Genomic DNA, 20849 nt, shown 5'->3' with positions numbered 1-20849 from the left:
TTCTGCTCCTGCTGGTACCGAGGTGGTTATACAGTATTATTCCAATACCCTTTGCACCTGCAAATGTTTTGTGGCACACCTACTTGCTTTGCTCCCTATCCTGTGTCTTCCTGCCGAAATCCTGTAGCATTTTATACGACTGATGTTTTGGTTTAATTTGTTTATTGCCCTTATTTTGTCATGCAGCGGGACCCCTCCAGATAGCAGTAATGCAATTAACATGGGGGCAGTATTGCAGAACCAATAGAGCAAAATGATTTGTCAACAGTCCAGTGTAAATCCACCACTATTGCACTATTGTTGCATCCATGTCATGTTGCAAAAATGAACAGCAGCGTAAAAGCCCTTTGTACACTTGCCTTGACGGAATATAGATTTTAAACACTTGGGTTTAACAGTTTTCTGTAAGTTGTCCTGTAAACATGTAAGGCAGTCTGGAACTATTGCAAATCAGCATCAGCTCTGATCTAGGTGTGCAACTCATCACAGAATAATGACAACACATTATAGCAATGGACAAATCAAGGAGGCCTTAAACAAGCTGTTCTCTTCCCCCAGCTAGGAATTAATGCAAGATTTAAGAGTTGTGATGGTGAACAGCTTTAGAACAGTGTTTCTCCAGCTGTTTTTGGACTACAACTCCCATCATCCCTAGCTAGCAGGAACTGTGGTCGGGAATGATGGAAGTTGTAGTCCAAAATCAGCTGGAGAGGGACCCAAGTTCGAGAAACACTTATTTAGAGTAAGAACGCATCATCAAGGAAAGCTTGGCTGTTACTTTTATTTAAAGTGTTTTTAAGAAAAAAATCACAGAAGAAACTGGGTTGGGTGGCTTATTTTATTGAAAACCAATGACCAAGTTCGTTGTTATATACAGTCTTCCAATTCATAAAAGCATCCAGTCCTTTCCTAGATACAAAACCATTTTCCATCCCCACCGGAGAGCCTTTTTTGGAAAGGACCCAGGCGGGGTAGGGGAAGCGGAGGGAAAAAAGCAAGCAAGCTGCAGTGTAATCAACCCAGGTTCTCTCTGGCTCCACGTAGTTCCAGCTCATGTAACAAGGACATGAAAGTATTTTCAGGCTGAGGGCCACATTCCGTAGTGCGCAACCTTTGGTGGGCCACGTTCCAGGAGTGGGCAGGGCCAGAGGCAAATGCTGAATGTGAATTTTACCTACATACAATAGGCTAATTTCTAGACACACACACACACACACACCATTCACCATCCAGGCAAGCGAGAGGCATTATTTGGACATATTCCAGTCAGGCAAAAACCACTCAACAAGTGTGTGAGGTAAGGTCAGTTATGGGCGTGGCCAGGACAGAGGGGGCGTGGCCAGGACAGAGGGGGCACATGGGCTGCATTTAGCCCCTTGGCCTGAATTCCCTCTAGTGGGGAAGCGGCCATTTCGTTCATTGGGTGTTCAAAATGGAGTCACTCTCGCTTTATCAAACCAGGTTTTTATTGGAAAAAGTGGGGCGGGGTGGGGATATAAAAGTGGAGAAAAAGAGGCTGAAAATCCAAAACCATGCAGTTTTTAAAAAAAGTTTCACGGAAGCTTTGAAGGAAGAGGAGGTTGGGGGATATTTTCCGGAAAGGTACAACAGCAACATTAAAAATAAAGACGAGTGATAAAAATTATACAACACCTGCAATTCAAAAAACCTGCCACACGACACTTGCAGGGCTAACCCATGACAAAAGTGCAGCAGTTTGCCTTAGGAAGAGATGAAGGGAGGGGGAATTCAGGAGAAAAATGGAAAGTGATTCATCCTCTTTTTATTAAAAAATAATAATAAAACATTAAAAATGGTGAAGGCATGGGTTTTTCGGGACAGACAAAAGAACGAACTTGATCATACAACACCTATTTAATTTATGGAGGTTGCTAACACAATAGCCGGCTGGCTTTGGTGACTACAAGAAGGGAGGCTGGGCAAAGTAATAGGAGCCATGATGGCAATATACCACCTCCACTTTCAGTGACGGCATGGCTACTGAAGCCCAGGTGTGGAAAGACAACACAGCCAGTGAGGGCATTGTGTTGCCAGCGTGAAAGCAGGTGGCGCCACCTCTCCTCCCCCATTCCATATACCAGACGTGGGGAACCTTTGCTGAAATACAATTCCCATCAGCCCCGGCGAGGCCACTGATCCCAGGAGTGATCTCACTGATCTCAGCAACTGGAAGGCCAAAGGTAACTCCACACCCATCACATGCAGAAGCTACAGTTCCCAGGAGCTGTTTGGCAGCCAATCCTTCTTCCCCAAGGGACTCTGCGAGTTGAATGGGGTTCTCCTAACAGCTCTCAGCAGTTTCTGGCACTGTTTAAAGTAGGAGGGGGCTACTTCAAATGTGTAGAGCAAATGGGGCCAAACTTCAGCACCAGTGATGGAACTGCTTCCTCAACTGCCCCCAAAATCAGCTTGCTAGCTTAGGAGGCATGCAGGTACGACTCTGTAGCTGCTCCCAGCCAATCGGCAGATGTAGCCTGAGGCAGACACTTCACTCTGCCAAATGGCAGGACCAGCCCTAACAGGAGGCAAGGGCCCTTAGCTCCCCACTTGCAGGTTTCCCAGAGGGATCTAGCTGGTCAATGATGGAACTTCGGCCTGGTCTTGCTTGCATTCCTACGGTTCCAGAACCCTGGACCTTATTCCACAGAATTAGAAAAGTAGTTAAGGCAGAGAACTTTTAGAATCCAGGGATGCTTCTTAAAAAGGACGCATTAAAAATTAGGTGGCTTGTTTTTTCCCCTTTGAACCACAACACTTCACTAACACTCCCTTAAGGCTGGTTGGTCTAAGTGAAATTGCTGGTTGTTTTGCCACACCTATTCCCACCTGGGCATAATGCTGCATTTTCAAAATATAATTTATATGTACAAATATATTAGAAAGAAGGAAGATAATAATGGATATGACTTGCACATGTGTTTAGGAGAGGGGAGAGAGACGCAATCCACAGAAACCAAGTGGGGCTATAATAATATCACAGGTAAATGCTTCCCTTTTGTCGGTCGTGGGCAGGGCATTAGAGTACAACTTAGCAACAGGTGTCAACTGTGTTGGTAAGCACCTTTTCCGAGGATGAGGCAGATGAGCAAAAGGAGGCGGTTCCTAGCTCAGCGGTAGAGCACCTGGCTTTCGCATGCAGAAGGTCCCAGGTTCAGATCCCAGCATTTCCAGGTAGGAATGGAAATGGGCCCTGCCTGAGAAATCCCAGATAGTGACTGCCATTTAGCACACACAACACTGGACAACCTGACTCACAACTTCCCCATGTGCAGGCATTAGCTGGCACGACAGAAAAAGCAAGTCTGGTTGTCCTCGTGGTGGGGAAACCGACATGGATGCTTCTACCCTGCAAAGTGTCGCAGATGAAAAAGTGCGGATTTTTAAAAAAGTCTTATTAAGACTACAACTCCCATCATCGCCGACTGGCTGGGTGGTACTGAAGCTGGTTTGTGTGTGTGAACTTTGGGGAGGGGGGAAAGAGACAGCAGAGAAAGTGTCAACATGTCCCACCCCAATACATATAGACACGTTCAACTGCTCTTTCCATTAAAAAGGAAAGAAAGATCTGGGGATTTGTTAGATAAATCTGGACGTTAGATTCTTCCCTCCACTACGTTAAATATGGCTATGAACTGCCTGTCTGTCCTTGGAACTCTTTCTATAGCAGGAGTGGGAAACACATGGTGTTCAAAATGTTGCTTGACTAGCAATCCCATCAACCCCAGCAGAGAGCATGGCCAACAGGTGAGGGACGATGGGTATGGAAGTCCGACAACAGGATGCACCTGTGGTCTTAGATCAGCAGAGAGATGGCAGCTCAACTCAATCACTGCTTGCAGAGCAACTTTGGAGAGGGCGAGACTCTGCTTGTGTTTAAAGAGGGGTTTGTGTATGTGTGTGTCTACTGATTTTGCCACACAACTGTGACTGGACAGAGCATTTAGAAGAAACTGATAATATATTACATTTAGCTGTGGAAAACTAAAGGAGATGTCTGTTTAGGCCTAAGAAAAACGGCTGTTAGAATTAAATGAGTAAATGTTTGGGGGCGATAACAAAACTAGGAGTCGTGTTAAAAACAGAATTATAGGTGAGAGTCCTTCTCAGACTTCCACAGTGGAGAACATTTAAATAACTCTTCCATTCTGCTCTAAGAGCTAGTTTTCGACATACAGGGAGTAACTGGGGTGTGGGTTCAGTTCATAGATAACAGATCATAGAGTTGAAAGGGACCACCAGAGGCATCTAGTCCAACCTCCTGCAATGCAGGAATCTTTTGCCCAACGTGAGGCTCAAACCCACAACCCTGAGGTTAAGAGCCTCGTGATCTACTGAGCTTTTTTTTTTATTTTAATGCGATCTGCCGCTTGCAAGATGAAGTGACACCACCCAAAAAACAACCAGCCCCACAGGTCTGCTGGTTAACCTGCGACAGGTGACACTTCTGTGGCTGTTGTGATTTTGTATGCAGTTTCAGATGGGCTCAGATCTCTCCAAGCAAAAGTACACATGCTCATAGACACACAAACATACACACACACACACGTACACACAGCTGCATTTCGAAAAGGCGCCTGGTTTTAAAAGTAACACAACGTGCTTTTCTCAAAACCCACCCGAGGGAGAGTCGTCTTGAGCACCCTTCAAGCCTTAAGCAGATTGTGCGTGGCTACAGTTGGGACCGAAGACGTCTACGTGTCAAAAACGTGTCATTCATAGAGGCCTCTTGTTAAATAATAATAATAAAATCGCTCTCTAAGTCCAGCATGATGCCGAGAAAGGGGGTGGGAGGGAAGAGAAAAATTATTTTTTTGGGGGGTGGGGAGGGGAGGAAGCAGCGAAGACATTCATTCTCTTTTGTGCAAACCACAGTTGGTGCTATAAAAATCCTTATTCCGTTTTCTCTCCCCGCCAGGAGAAGGCAGGGCTGGTTCTTTTGTTCCGATGGCGAGGTTCCGTGGGACTTTTAGGAGTCCTCTCCCAGGATTTCTGTGACGAAGGAGACCATATCAGTCTCGAGGGTGTCGTGCATAGTGAAGAACGGGTGGGCCTGTTGGGAAAGGAGAACGGTTTCAGTTTGAGACGAGAGAAGAGGTCTCATCTTGCACAAGGAGCAAAGGAAGAGGCGGTCATAGCATCGTGGACTTTGAAGGCACCCCCAAAGGGTATCTGGTCCAGCCCCCTGCAATGCAGGAATCACAACTAAAGAGTCTCTGATACGATGGCCGTCCAAACTCTGTTTAAAATCCTCCAATGAAGGGCAGTCATTTCCTGGGTAGCTCAGTAGGTAGAGCATGAGACTCAATCTCAGAATCACAGATTTGAGGCCCACGTTGGGCAAAAGATTCCTGCATTGCAGGGGGTTGGACCTACAGCATCGCCTCTCCTGGTATGCCCCGCGGAGGACCTTAAGACCCACAAATGACAACATTTTGGAGGTCCCAAGTCGCAAGGTGGTTAGATTGGTCTCAACTAGGGCCCAGGGCCTTTTCAGTACTGGCCCCAACTTGGTGGAACGAGACCAGGGCCCTGCGGGACTTGACATCTTTCCGCAGGGCCTGCAAGACAGAGCTGTTCCGCCTGGCCTTTGGTTTGGACTCAAGTCTGACCCTTATGTTTCCCTTCCCTTATGGTTTTTGCTCTATGGGCTACTTTTAAAATGAGGCGGCATTTTAAATTGCATTTTAACCTGTATTTTAAATTGGTCCGTCCCCCCCCCCCAATTATGTTTTTACTGTAATTTTACTGTTGTTAGCTGCTCTGCACCTGGCTCTGGCCAGGGATGGTGGGGCATAAATAAAAGTATTATTATTATTATTATTATTATTATTATTATTATTATTATTAATGACTCGTGGTTCCTTCCAACTCTACAATTCTATTAATTCCTTGCTGGCACCACATAACCCTTAACCAAATTTGGAGAAGGAAGAAGAGACACTCACCATGAGTTCCACATAACTCAATCGTTCGGCAGGATTCTTCCTCAAACTAAGAGAATGAAAAACAAGGAAAGAAAATTCGTGAGAGTTAAGAGGTCGGTTGTACAAAACATTAAGAACTTTAGAGGAAAGCTGGATAGGTATTATGTTGCTATGAAGGAAGTAAACATAGAATGTAACTTTTTCATAGTAATGAAGCCATTGGTTTTATTTGTGTGGCATTTTAATATAGTCCTGAATACTCATCAGGTTGTTTCATGTAAACAGAGTTTTAGTTTTGTGGTATATGGTTATGTGTAATATATGTTTTGGTGATTAAATGCATCCTACCAACACCCAGAAGAAACTTGAGTGCTGTGTGAAGCTTTCATTCCTCCCAATCTATATTATCTCTGCATAACATTAACAAAGGTTTATGTTTGAAAAAGGAAAAAAACAATAGTTTGCATCATACATGTAGTTACTCATACATGGGGTTTTGGGGGGGGAATGGGGGGGCAGGTCCCAGTATTCTGCTCTTGTTGTAGGCAGCTTTTATGTTGCCTTTTAATTACACATTATAATTTCAATTTGCATACATTTCAGCTGCCCAAATTCATCAAGGACAGTCCCTATTTCCTCTCACCTGTTCCTACAAAATTGCTTTTGCTGCTTTTGCCTTCTGCAGAGCTGCAAGAGTGCAAATTTCTGGATTTGCCATACTTAAGGGTATCAGCTTGCTACCGTGTGACTCAGTAATATCAAAAGCAACACAATGGCCAGAAACAATTACTATAATATAGAAAACTTTACGGAATAACGCAGAACATTAAAATTATCAAACTGAAGTCTCTAGAAGTCCTTGAATAAGTCACGGTGCCAGATTTTACCCGGCAGAGATCAAGCTTATAAAGCTTTGTATGATCAGCAAATGTCCAAATCTGAACTCTGCTGAACAGTGTTTCCGGATAGCAACTACTGTTTCATTCAGTTCTTCATCAGTTTGATAATTTTGATGTTTTGCATTATTCCATAAAGTTTTCTATACTGTAAATGTTTCTGGCCATCATGTTGTTTTTGATATTGCTGAGTCACATTGTGCAACACAGGGGTTGTTTGTTTACTTATTGCTACCATGTGACTACAGGGGTAAATCTGGGCTGGGAGTGGGGGTGGTAAGAGTTGGCAGAAATGCCCTCGCTTCCAAGGCACAGGTGTGCCCATGCATCACCCACATGAACCCAGAGATGTTTATCCCAGGAATTTCACATGCTGGTGAAGTTCACTGCAAGCTGCTAATAACAGACGGTGGAAAAATGAAGTTCCTCTTCCTACAAATCACTCCAACAGCAAAGCTCAGGTGGTGAAGAAGCTGTATTGCACGCGTCCCTAAAACCACCAACAGCCAACGGGGTCCTAAACCAGATTAAAATGCCCGAGGGTAAAACCTACTTCAATAAAAACCAACTTGGGAGTTGCTGCCAGGGACATTCTGAATGGAAAGCTGGGGGTGTTTTGAAGCACTGTGCTCCAGGGAAATGGATCACCTCCACTGCAGTGCATTCTGGGAGACAAGATGGCGGCCTGGATGGGAAGGGCACCTACCACTGGGCTGTGAAGTCCACAAAGTTCTGTGAGAAATGCTCCGCAGGCAGCTGAGGCGAGGGCTCTTCCACCACTTGCTTCAGCTGCTGGAAAGGGGTGCCCCAGGATTCGTACGGGAATCGGAGAATGGCCATTTCAATCTGAGAGGGAGAGAGCGGAACAGAACATAAACAGAGAGCCCTTCCTGGTCAAACGGAACTTCTACCTGAGTCCAGTGTTTCTGCTTGCTGCAGTAGCCAACCAGAAAGCCTGAAGGCAAGTTTCATCGTTCTACGTCCCTGACATTTCTTAATTGGAGGTATCCTGTCTTGGAACAAGGAGGCTCCATTAGCCCAGTAGCCACTGATGAAACTCTCCCTGTGATTTTTCTTTTAATCCTCTTTTAAAGCTAAGTACACCAATACACAGGGACGCGGGTAGCGCTGTGGGTTAAACCACAGACGCTAGGACTTGCCACTCAGAAGGTCGACAGTTCAAATCCCCACAACGGGGCGAGCTCGCGCTGCTCGATCCCTGCTCCTGCCAACCTAGCAGTACAAAAGCACGTCAAAGTGCAAGTAGATAAATAGGTACCGCTCTGGCGGGAAGGTAAATGGCGTTTCCGTGCGCTGCTCTGGTTTGCCAGAAGTGGCTTCGTCATGCTGGCCACATGACCTGGAAGCTGTACGCCGGCTCCCTCGGTCATTAAAGTGAGATGAGCACCGCAACCCCAGACCTAATGGACCTAATGGTTAGGGGTCCCTTTACCTTTACACTAATACACACCCCTGCATCTGGTAGCAGGGAGTTCCATATGTCTATTCTAGATTGGGGAAAGCCCCACAACAAGGTGACAATATCTCATGCAATATATTTCATAGATCCTCAACAGTGTTCACGTGTTTCCTGACTGTTGAGTTCTTAAACCCACTCAATTACTGATCCCTTTACACACAGACACACTTCTGTGTAGATTTCTTACCAAGGTGATGCCCAGGCTCCAGACGTCCGATTTCACATTGTACCCCTGCTGGTTCAGCTCAGGGTTTATTCTCTCTGGCTGCAAAGGAAAGGTATCGAAAAGGGTTGGCACGGTCTGGTGGTTGAGCTACGGAAAGCTGGATTCAAGTCCCTGCCTAGCCACGAAAGCTCACCTTGAGCCAGGCCACGCCTTCACTCAGCCGCAAACTACCCTGCACGGCTGTTTTAAGGATAGAAAGGGGAGGCGAAGAACCATTCCCCCAAGTTCCTTGCAGGTAGGGTAAGATATAAATATACTGTTTGCACCTGCAGAAATCTTCAGGGCAGACAGACTGCACATTAAGTACAGTGCTACCTCGGGTTACGAACAGTCCTGCTTACAACTGCTTCGGGTTACGAACTCCACAAACCCGGAAGTAGGTGTCCTGGGTTGCGAACTTTGCCCTGGGATACGAACACAATCCGCTTCTGGGGCCACAGGAGGACTATGTAGGGAACGTGCGCCTTAGATTAAGAACGGACTTCCAGAACAAATTAAGTTCATAACCTGAGGTATCACTGTAGCTTCCTGCTGAAATCCTGTGGGGGTTTTTTTAATACAGTCATACCTCATGTTACGTTTGCTAAATGATACGTTTTTTCAGGTTGGGTCCCGCGGCGTCCCGGAAGTACCGGAAAGGGTTACTTCCGGGTTTCACCGCTCACACATGTGTAGAAGCGCTAAATTGTGCTTCACGCATGCGCACAAGCACCAAATTGCACCGCGCACCTGCGAAGATACGGCGCTTCAGGTTGCGGGCTTTTCATGTTGCGAACAGGCCTCCGGAACGGACACCGTTCGCAACCAGAGGTACCACTGCACTGCAAATATCCAGATACGTTTTGCTTTGCCACACAAGAGTTATCCTCCAGGCGGCAATTATGCCCATTCACATCGGGGGAAGCATCACAGAACAACTAACGAATTGGAATGACGTGTGGACAATCCGTATCACTCCTATCACTAAAACACTATTATGGGACCAATAGCAGAATATACCCTCCCACCCATTCACCCCAAAGAGGGCCTGGAAAGGGTCCTCAGCCAAGTGACACTCATTCTGTTGAAATGACCAATGGGGAGGAATTGGGCTCTTTGTGTGCGCTTTGAACATCATGGGGCATTTATTCTGGCACCGTTAAATGCACTTTTGGAGGGAAAGTTCCCTATTGTCAATGTAAACGTTTCTGTGAATCCAGAGAGGCAGACTAATAATAATTATTACTACAATTATAATTATAATAATTTTTATGCCACCCATCAGACTGGGTTGCCCCAGCTACTCTGGGTGGCTCCCAACAAATTATAAACCACAGTAGAACTTGACAACTCATGCACTTAAGCACCACTTCTCTTGCTGGGATATACGTAAGACCTGTACTTGAACTCACTTTACGGAAATTCCCAGGATGGTCAAATGCATTTTATGCTTTTTGGGGGGGTCCTTTCAGATAAGAACACATCCATCTCTTCCTTCCAGAGCAGCTAAAAATTGTGCATGTGAAACTCGCCAGAGTTCATTTGGGCCAACTTATAATTTTGTTTTCCATGCCTACCTGAGACTGTTATTCGTAATTTTATCAGTCTGGTTTCCCATTATTGATACAATTTATATTACCACCCTTTATCCGAAGATCCCAGGGCCTGGTGTTATTGTATAAACAGCTCAGGATCGCAATACCTCAAGGACCGCCTCTCCCCATATGAACCCACCTGGACCCTGCAGTCATCACCTGCAGCCCTTCTTTGTGTGCCTCCTCTGCAAGAGGTTCAGAGGGCAGCATAATGAGAGCGGGGCCTTTTCTGTGGTGGCTCCCCACTTGTGGGATGCTCTTCCTAGGGAAGCTTGTCTGGTGCCATCATTTAAACGCCAGACAAAAGCATTCCTCTTCTCCCAGGCCTTTGGGCTAATTAAACAATCTATAGCCTCTTATACTGGGGAGTGGTTATTGTTTACATTTGTTACCAGGTCATGTATTTTTGTGTTTTTATATTGTACACCACCCTGTGATCCTCAGATATAGGAAATAAACAAACCAACAAATAAATAATTGTGCATGTTTCTTCCTGACTGCTGATCACTGATCACAAAAAACTGATTGATTGAAGGGGGCGCGCAAGAGAAGGGCGGTGTGCCCCAAACAACTGATCAAAAACTCACCGCCATATAAGGTTTGCAACCAGCATCCAGGGTCTTCGCCACAGAATCTACCAAGTATCCACTGATCCCGAAGTCACACATTTTGACATGTCCCTGTTTATTGATAAGGACATTGGACGGCTTCACGTCTGTTAAGAGGAAGATGCACAAAGAGAGCAGTTAACGCTTCTTTCTCTGGATCGGCTAGGGAGACTTTCCTCCGTTATTTTTTTTTAATGAAAAACTGAGGTCCAGCTCCGAGGGCCTTCTGGCAGTTCCCTCACTGCGAGAAGTGAAGCTACAGGGAACCAGGCAGAGGGCCTTCTCGGTAGTGGTACCCGCCCTGTGGAACGCATCAGATGTCAAGGAAATAAACAACTATTTGACTTTTAGAAGACATCTGAAGGCAGCCCTGTTTAGGTAAGTTTTTAATGTCTGGTGTTTTATCATTTTTTATTGTTATTATTATCATTAATTCTGTTGGGAGCCACCCAGAGTGGCTGGGGAAACCCAGCCAGACGGGTGGGGTATAAATAATAAACTATTATTATATGCAAGATACAGATGCAAACATGACAAGGTGTGTCCAGTCAGGCAGAATGGAAACTAACTTTAGCGGCTCTGGAATGATTAATGGTGAAGCCACCTTCTATCAGCTCAGACTGTTCTCTGCCTCTACCTAGCTCAGTACTGGATATTGACTGGCAACAGCTTGGCAGGGTTCTGGGCAGGCAATCTTTCTATATTGTCTGCAACCAGGATCGTTCCAACAGGAGATGCTGTAGATGCCTTAGGATCTTCCACATCCCAAGAGGTGCTCTGCCTTTGAGCTCTACACCCCCTGCTCAGTCCTCGTAATGCACAAACTCCAATGCTTACCTCTGTGAATCACAGACAGCTTGCTATGCAAATGCTCCAGGGCTCGGACAATCTGGAGAAAGAGGAAGACAGAGAGAGAGAGAGAGAGGGAGAGAGAGAGAGAGATAGAGAGAGAGAGATGGGTGTAATTCTAGCTGCAGACCAGCTTTGGCCAACCAGGTGACCTGCCGTGCCTGGAGCGATCCAGCAGTAAAGCCTCTCCTCCTAACAGAGGGGAGGAGTTGTGAGCAGGAGTCAGTTCCCACGTCAGCAGGGGGGCGTATTCAGCCCCCTGCATCAGCTTACCTGGCTGCCGTGCCCGTAGGCCAGCCAATAGGGCTGGCTTGTGGGCAGGGTTTAGCCGCATTCAAGCAGCCGCGGCAGCTCCATCTTCTCATTCTGTGCCCCTTCCCACCCTCCTTTTAGATCATATTTATGTGTCTGCCCTTGCTATGGACTCAGGTTGGTTGCCCTGGTTGCCCAGGGGGCCTGGTAGGAATGTTTACCCATCTGGCAAATTGGAACCAGCCTCTTGATTTTTCACCTTCCTCATGGCAAACCGTCACAACTTTTCGGGTATTGGCGGTTAGGCCTTGGATCATGTGTTGTGTGTTGGAGGGCAGGTGTGGCCATCACCTACCCCTCCCCTTGTTGGGTATTCCATTAAAGGAATCCGGCGGTCGTGGATCCTGTCCGATGCCCTGCTGGTGGCTAGGGCCATGGCACGACCCCCGGTGACATCAGGGGAAGCTTCAGTTGTACAGTGGTACCTTGGGTAAAGCACTTAATTCGTTCCGGAGGTCCGTTCTTAACCTGAAACTGTTCTTAACCTGAAGCACCACTTTAGCTAATGGGGCCTCCTGCTGCCGCCCTGCAATTTCTGTTCTCATCCTGAAGCCAAGTTCTTAACCCAAGGTCCTAGAGGAGTCTGTAACCTGAAGCATATGTAACCTGAAGCGTATGTAACCCAAGGTACCACTGTATTTGCATCAACAAGCTCCTCCCACTGGTTGTTAACCTTCGGGTGACTCCCTGCTGAGCGGGGTGGAGTCATGTATAGACTGTTTGATCCAAAGCATAAAGCCAATAGCACTCACATGCCGTAACCAATAAAGTTGTGGCCTTCTTTAGCCCATTAACCTTAAATTCATGTGTCCCTGTGTCTTATTTATCTCTAAGCGGGTGGCGGGCCCTCGACTCACAAATCACGCTATGCAAGCTAGAGTTAACTCTATTAGCAAAAAACACAATCTGCAAAGGAGTATCAGGCCTAATGAGCACAGCAACTCATCTCCAATAAGTCTTGCCCCCATGAGACTGAAGGTCCCCCATTTCCCCACAGCTGCCTAAGTCCCCTCTTCTCCAAATAATCAGAGACTGCGCCTGCAGGTACCTCCCCTCTGCCCATTTCATGCCCCTTTATTTCTGGTTCTGGGAGGCAAGAAGGGAAGGGAGTTTGTTGCAGCAGGAGGGGGAGTACACATGCCACTTCACCAGCCTGAAATAAGCAGCTTGGGGAGACAGTCCTTGATATATAAGTTTAATTAATAAAAAGGGTTTTGCACGACTCCACCCTGATTTCAAAGAGAAGCTGGGGTCTCTCCATCTGTGTTGGCTGCTACATTCTGTGCTTAGCAATCATGCAGACTGCCCTCCCTGCCTCACTTGCTATGGGAGGGTGGGTCCCACAGCAACCTTCCTCAGAGAAAGAAGGTGCCACTCACAGACACGGTTATTTTCCCAAGTATGTCTTCGGGGATCGTCTTCTTCTTTTCCAGGACCCTCTTATAAAATTTATCCAGAGACGTGTCCATTAGCTCCATGCAGATCCACACATCACCCTGAAAAAGAAGGGAGTGAGAGGAGGAGGAGAAGAAGGGGTAGAGAGATGAATTGGTTGGCCTTTGTCAGAGGACTGAACCTTTAGCAGGTCCTGCCCTGTGGAACTCCCTGCCAATGGAAGGGCGTGGCAGGAGTCATCCCTCCTTTATTTCGAGACATGCCTTTGGAACTTGATTTTTCAAAAATGCGCTTTATTGAGAACGCTATTTGTTTAACCAATGTTATTACTTAAGTGTTACATTTTTTGTGCTGTATACCTGAAATAAATAAATACGTAAGACATCTGGGGGGCACCAGGTTGGCTTCCCCCTGCTTTTCAGCAAACGCTTCAGAGGTTGTGCTTGCTGTCTGAGGTGGCCGGCAAAAATGAAGAGGCTCTGGCCTCCCTGCTGCTCACTTACCTCTCTGAAAAGGGCTCCATAGAACGTGACAGTGTAAAAGCAGTCCACAGTCCTCATGGAAATGTCCAAGTCCATCACTAGCCTCTTCTGTTCCTGAGAGTTCACGGTGGCTCGGATTCTCTGCAGAGAGTGGAAAAGGACAAAGAAAATAACCATACTGTCAAGGCTTTGGGAAAACTATTCCTCCCCTGGTTGTTTTAAAGTCTGGAACGGATTAATCCATTTTGCATTACTTTCTATGGGAAAGCACACCTTGGTTTTGGAACGCTTTGGTTTTGGAACAGACTTCCGGAACGGATTAAGTTTGAGAACCAAGTTACCACTGTATTATAAAAGATGCAGGAGGAAATGACTAACAACAGGACCCACAAAGGGGAGGAGGGACATCCAGGAGATTCTTTGGAAATCTTGTTTTTATGATGTATGTTGGCTATGTAATTGTAAAACTTTAATCTGAAAAACCAAACAAATAAATATTTATATAGTACTGCAGCTCTTACCTTCACAGCCATTGTGGTGTCGCTCTGCGCATGATACACTTTCTCCACTACGCCGTAAGCGCCTCTTCCCAACTCTGAAATGCTCACCAAGTCGTCGGCCTCTACTTCGAAATTCTGTTGACCAGGCGAGAGAGAGAAAGACGCACAAAAAAATTGACAAAATAATACATTTAGCTTAGGATCGAGCCAATATTCGTATTGCTAACATCAGCCGGCAACCTTCTTTATCTCTCTCACAAACAAAATTTGTTGTTAAAGAAGTTAAACCTTGATGTGATTTGCCTCTGAGAAACACACATAGCAAGGTAACGTAGAAGAATATTGAAGAACAAAAGGACTTCTTTGGGAAAGGACTTTGTAACCTCAGGTGTAACAAAAAAAGGAAGGAGCTGTAATCTATATAAAACCGGACCCCAAACAATTATTTAAAGATGAACAAGGAAGAATTCTTGATAATCCAGATAACATCACAGGGAGAAAAAATGTTGTTAATCGGTGTGCATGCGCCAAACAAGTAAAAAAAACAAAAACAGAACAACATCAGCATCAACATACCTTCTCACCAACAGTAATGAAAGTCCTGGAATCCAAGTTTCTTGGAGGTCTGCAAGGAAATACAAAGGCTCTATTTAAAAGTCCAATCCAGTATTCACCACCTGGTGTCGATTTTCTGAAATTCTGCAATTTGGCTGCTGGTGAGTGTCAAACGGGTACACTCAGTAAAGTCACTAGGGCTCCAGCAAAACCGAGGGGCACATAAATGGGGAGGAGAATCTAAAGTGGAAGTGGGCAACTGTGCCCCTAACAAAGGTGATGTTGGACGCCAACTCCCATCAGCCCCAAGCCAGCATGCACAATGGTCAGGGCTTTATGAGAGAGATAAAGTCCAGGAGAGCCACAGACTCCTCTCTCCTTATGTAGACAAACTATGAGCTGGAGAGCTCCAGCTTTATTTGTTTTTATTTATTTATTTATTTATTCATTCAATTTATAAACCGCCCTTTATCAAAAACATCCCAGGGCGGCGTACAACACTAAAAACACATTAAAGGTAAAGGGACCCCTGACCATTAGGGCCAGTCATGGCCGACTCTGGGGTTGCAGCGCTCATCTCGCTTTATTGGCTGAGGGAGCCGGCGTACAGCTTCCGGGTCATATGGCCAGCATGACTAAGCCGCTTTTGGCGAACCAGAGCAGTGCACAGAACGCCATTTACCTTCCTGCTGGAGTGGTACCTATTGATCTATTTGCACTTTGACGTGCTTTTGAACTGCTAGGTTGGCAGGAGCAGGGACCGAGCAACGGGAGCTCACCCCGTCGTGGGGATTCGAACCGCTGACTTTCTGATCAGCAAGTCCTAGGCTCTGTGGTTTAACCCACAGCACCACCCATGTCCCTCTGAAAACACATTACAGAGCACCAATAATTAAAAATAATAATAAAAAGCATTACAGCAGACAGTATATTAGGAATTTACAAGAGAGCGAAGCAGCGGTTCTTACGTTGGTGGGACGGATGACTGCCTGTTTGCTGATGGCATGCTCAAGAGGGGCGGCCGTTTCTTCTTTGGCCCTGGAAAGAAAGAGGACACACACCCTCTTATCATCTTTTTTCATAGAACTGTAGAATTGGAAGGGACCCTAAGGGTCATCTAGTCCAACCCCTGCAATGCAGGAATCTTTTGCCCAACATGGGCCTCGAACGCAAGACCCTGAGATTAAAAGTCGTATGCTCTACCAACTGAGCTACCCCAGGTATTTTTAATAAAGCAAGAATCAGCAGGGGCATAGCAGTGCTGAAATGAGGTTGAGAAGACTCAGGTTCGAATTCACACTCCAACACAATGTTCGCTGGACTGGGTGACCATGGGAAAGTCACTATCTGACCTGCCTCACAGGGTTGTTTCAAGGGAGAGGGGGTAACTTGAGCTCTTTGGAAGGGAGAGGGAATTTTAAAAAATGTACACCCAAAATGTAATCAATTAAATCTTGATGTACCATGTTCAGAATAGGACCAGGTCCTAAACATCAATTCCAAGGTGATGACCTCTCAAGCAATATGCAAGACAAGGTCTTTTCAAGAGTGGCACCAAAACAATGGAACACATCTCCATGGAGAACCACCAGGGTGTTTCTCCTTAAGGAATCAGTTGAAAACTTCCCCTATGTCACTATACTTTAACCTGCAACTTTATATTAAAGGTAAAGGGACCCCTGACCATTAGGTCCAGTCGTGGCTGACTCTGGGGTTGTGGCGCTCATCTCTCTTTACTGGCTGAGGGAGCCGGCATACAGCTTCCGGGTCATGTGGCCAGCATGACTAAGCCGCTTCTGGCAAACCAGAGCAGCACACGGAAACGCCGTTTACCTTCCCGCTGGAGCGGTACCTATTTATCTACTTGCACTTTGACATGCTTTTGAAACTGCTAGGTTGGCAGGAGCAGACACCGAGCAACGGGAGCTCACCCTGTCGCTGGGATTCGAACCACGACCTTTTGATCAGCAAGTCCTAGGCTCTGTGGTTTAACCCACAGCGCTACCCACGTCTCAACTTTGTATTAAAAACCCTTTAATTAGAATCCTTGAATTTAGCCTTTTTCAGCTGTCTGCTTTGATGGCCTCCCTCCTCTCCTGGCTTCAGCTTCTGCCTCTGATTCTGGACTGCTCTCTGCCACAGACTCTCCCATCTCACGAAGCCCTGTTACCTTTCCAGCTTTCAACACCACCTCTTCCCAGTCTTCTCCCTCTACTTATCATTGCCCCACCACCAATCCCTGGGCTCTGAGCTCTATTCTCTTAAGAATTCCGAAGCTGGTTCCTCCCACCATTCCTCTGCTTCTAACCAGTCCATGACAGTCCATGGGTGGGGAGAAGAAAAAACACTGTGGAGACGAAGAAATGTTTCCAAAAGTTCAGGTGATCCCTTACCTCCTTTCCGCTTTTCCGAGGATCCTTTAGGATCTATGAGAAAGGAGAAAGAGAAAACAAACTAAGAGCCCAATTCTAGCCAAGCCGCTGTCCAGGTACTAAAGAATTCTAAACCCCCTGCAAGGCAGGAATCTTTTGCCCAACGTGGACCTCGAACCCACAACTCTGAAATTTGGAGTCTCATGCAAGAAGTGAGGTTACAGGGAACCAGGCAGAGGGCCTTCTCGGTAGTGGCCCCTGCCCTGTGGAATACCCTCCCATCAGATGTCTGGGGCAACCCAGTTAGGTGGGCAGCATATAGATCAGGCAAACTCAGCCCTCCAGATGTTTTGGGGCTACATGATCCCTACCTAACAGGACCAGTGGTCAGGGATGATGGGAGTTGTAGTCTCAAAACATCTGGAGGGCCAAGTTTGCCTATGCCTGATACAGATATTGAGTTGTTTTTGTTTTTATTATTTATTTTGTATTTTTTTCTACTGTGATTTTATGTTGTAACCGCCCTGAGACTTGCAGGTATGGGGCAGTATACAAATTTAATAAAGAATAAATTTATTATTATTATTGGGCTCTACCAACTGAGCTATCCCTCTTTGCTAGATGGACCAATGATCAATCCATCAATCTTTTTATTTGTATGCCACCTTTCCAAAGTTAAAACCATGCTCAAGGCACCTTACAACACATGTACTAACCATGAACATAAGCAAAAGCAGTCAGAAGCAAAACATCAGAACGTACACAACCAAATTGAACGATTTCCACATAAACCAATGATCTGATTTGGTACAAGGCCTGGATTTTGCCATTTAACTCCTAACCAGCACGAACCAGCTCTGGGCTGTGGGATGCACAGCACAGTGCCGAATTTCAATTCCCCAGGGTTCCTATCCTTGGGGAGCCAAGGGCAAACAAGCCTTTCTTGACCGCTAGAGGTCACTACATCTCCAAGCATTTGGAGGGGGGAAATGAAGCAACCAGTTTGGGACAACGCCGCCTTTTTCGAGAATCCGTTCAAGCTCTTCATTCAGAATGCGGTGGCGGCAGCAACCGCTCACAGGGGGTTATGATCGTTCAGGTCACCACGTTTCCGAGGCTGGATCCAGCTGGCCAGAACTGGTGTTAGCAGCAATCGTTGCTATCCTCAGGATAACTCGAGAGACGGTGCAAAATGCCCATCTTTTCCATGGGAAACTTTGATCTTTAACGGCTTGGGCACGAAGTGTGGGGTTCTTAAGGAGAGCTCTTCTGAATTTCCACGTAACAGCACCAGTGTTGCTGCGTGTTGAGTTATTCCTTGTTCATTTCTTGCAAAGAGGTCAAGATAGCATGCTTGTTTCTTCCTCCCTCCTCAATTAATCACCACAACAACCCTGTGAAGTAGGCTAGGCTGAGATGCAGTGACTTCCCCTTGTACAGTGGTACCTCGGGTTAAGTACTTAATTCGTTCAGGAGGTCCGTACTTAACCTGAAACTGTTCTTAACCTGAAGCACCACTTTAGCTAATGGGGCCTCCTGCTGCCATCGCGCCGCTGGAGCCAGATTTCTGTTCTTATCCTGAAGCAAAATTTCTGGGTTAGCGGAGTGTGTAACCTGAAGCGTATGCAATACTTCCACTGTATAGGGAAGTTTTTAATGTTTGGTGTCTTATTGTATTTTTAAAAAATAATTTGCTGGAAGCTGCCCAGAGTGGCGAGCTAGTCAGATGGGTGGCATATAAACAACAACAAAAACATTAAAAACAAAAACTATTACAGCTCCCCCAAAGTCACCCTGTGAGCTTCATGGCCAATATCAGTGGCTGACTCTGGTACTATGGCGCCCTGTGCAAGGTCAAAATTTGGCACACAGACATGCCCAGTCCTTGCTGGCCCTTGGCAAGATCTGTTGATGGCCCTTGACGCTCTGTCTGATTAACGCCTGGGCTCCCCCTGCTAGAAAGCTTTCGCCTGACACATTCCAAAATGCACACCCAACGTCAGTTCTGCAGGAGTAGGCTGCATAAAGAATGGAGGGAGGATTTGTAATAATTCTGGTAAAGAGAGGGGGGGCTTGCAGCTCCAGGATTGCAACAGCAGCTTCAACACAGATGGTGTGAGCTAAAGGGAAAATCTGTAGTCAAGAAGTGGAACATCTGCCTTGCATGTAGAACATGGGTAGGCAAACTAAGGCCCGGGGGCCGGATCCGGCCCAATCACCTTCTAAATCCGGCCCACGGACAGTCCAGGAATCAGCATGTTTTTACAGGAGTAGAATGTGTACTTTTATTTAAAATGCATCTCTGGGTTATTTGTGGGGCATAGGAATTCATTCATTATTATGTTTTCAAAATATAGTCCGGCCCCCCACAAGGTCTGAGAGACAGTGGACCGGCCCCCTGCTGAAAAACTTTGCTGACCCCTGATGTAGAAGGTCCCAATTTCATAGCACTTCCCGGCACAGTTAGAGAAGAGTCCCCCATCTGAAAGCATGGAAAGCCATTCCCAATCAGCACAGTTGTCTCACTTAGTAGAAGAAAACTTCCTGCGCTACCAACCACAGTCTAGGCTCCAAACCACAAATTGTGCCCCCAATATTCAGGCAGACCATAGCATCTATTGTTTCCGTTCCCCTGTGCCTCAAAAGTCCCCGAATCCTACCCCCAAACCAAAGCCTCTTGAGGCCGAAGCAACATCACAGTTTGTCAGTTCACATGCAACACCAAACCATGATCCACCTGAACCATGGTTTGAAAGGAAAAAAACAGCTTCAACAGCCATTCACAAACTATAGCTCTGTCAGCAAAAAATCAAGCATGCAAAAAATCACAGTTTCAGAGTCGAGTCTGAACAGTCTGAACAGTCTCAGGCTCAGCAGAGCATCCTGGATCTGCGGTTCTCCTGGAGTCGTGAAGATGTAGGATGGAGCTTGCAAAACTCAAAGAGATTGTGGGAAGGGTTAACTGGGGAGAGAGAAATTGTCCAACACCATCGCAAAAGAGCGCCAGTGATGACAGACTGGAACAGCAGGCAGCAGGACAATGGCCATTCATTACGGCCTTCATGAAGGAGGCGGCAGCGATGGCGTATCCTCCTATTTTCTGCTAGTGTGAAAGGACTGAGAGGAGCCATTAACTGCAACGGGCCTCTACTGCTCGGGACAGGTTTACATGGAAAAAATGTTCCGAAACACAAAATGGCCTCCATGCACTTTTCAAGACAGAGCTTTTTGGGTAGGGGGGAGGAGTGGACGGCCAATATTCAAGTTCTGCTTCTGGCCTCATCTGCACTAAACATCTGAAGCCGTTTCATGCCACTTTAAACCACCAAGTCTTCCCCCAAAGAATTATGGGAGCTGTAGTTTCTTAAGGGTACTGAGGGTTCTTAGGAGACCCTCGTTCTCCTCACAGAACAGAAATTCCCAGAGTTCCCTGGGAAGAGGGATCGACAGTTAAGCCACTCCGGGAACTAGCTCTGGGAGGAGACTAAAGGGGGGGGGGGAGTCCTCTCCTAACACCTCACTTAACAAATGGGGGAAGCCATGACTGTTTAAAGTGCTTTTACAGTCATACCTCGGAAGTCGAACGGAATCCGTTCTGGAAGTCCGTTCAACTTCCAAAACGTTCAGAAACCAAAGCACAGCTTCCGATAGGCTG

The 20849-nt window shown here is 46.4% G+C and overlaps 1 protein-coding gene across 2 annotated transcripts in view; it reads right to left on the bottom strand.

Moving 5' to 3' along the window:
- Window positions 1-2767: 2767 nt before the first annotated feature.
- MAP2K3 (mitogen-activated protein kinase kinase 3) overlaps window positions 2768-20849 on the bottom strand; it is a 66787-nt gene continuing 48705 nt past the window's right edge. For both annotated transcript variants that reach the window (XM_053365535.1, XM_053365534.1), the window contains exons 2-13: window positions 17216-17248; window positions 15791-15860; window positions 14844-14892; window positions 14289-14402; window positions 13789-13908; window positions 13270-13386; window positions 11567-11618; window positions 10709-10836; window positions 8509-8586; window positions 7548-7687; window positions 5967-6012; window positions 2768-5071 (exon numbers count right to left, since the gene is read on the bottom strand). In XM_053365535.1, the coding sequence (XP_053221510.1) occupies window positions 4988-5071; window positions 5967-6012; window positions 7548-7687; window positions 8509-8586; window positions 10709-10836; window positions 11567-11618; window positions 13270-13386; window positions 13789-13908; window positions 14289-14402; window positions 14844-14892; window positions 15791-15860; window positions 17216-17248 (1031 nt within the window). In that variant the 3' untranslated portion in view covers window positions 2768-4987. The remainder of the gene's footprint in view (window positions 5072-5966; window positions 6013-7547; window positions 7688-8508; window positions 8587-10708; window positions 10837-11566; window positions 11619-13269; window positions 13387-13788; window positions 13909-14288; window positions 14403-14843; window positions 14893-15790; window positions 15861-17215; window positions 17249-20849) is intronic.

This window comes from Podarcis raffonei, chromosome 14 (genome assembly GCF_027172205.1).
Source record: "Podarcis raffonei isolate rPodRaf1 chromosome 14, rPodRaf1.pri, whole genome shotgun sequence".
Lineage (NCBI taxonomy): Eukaryota > Metazoa > Chordata > Lepidosauria > Squamata > Lacertidae > Podarcis > Podarcis raffonei.
The sequence above is the reverse complement of the archived record's forward strand: the minus strand, read 5'-3'. Positions and strand labels throughout refer to the sequence as shown.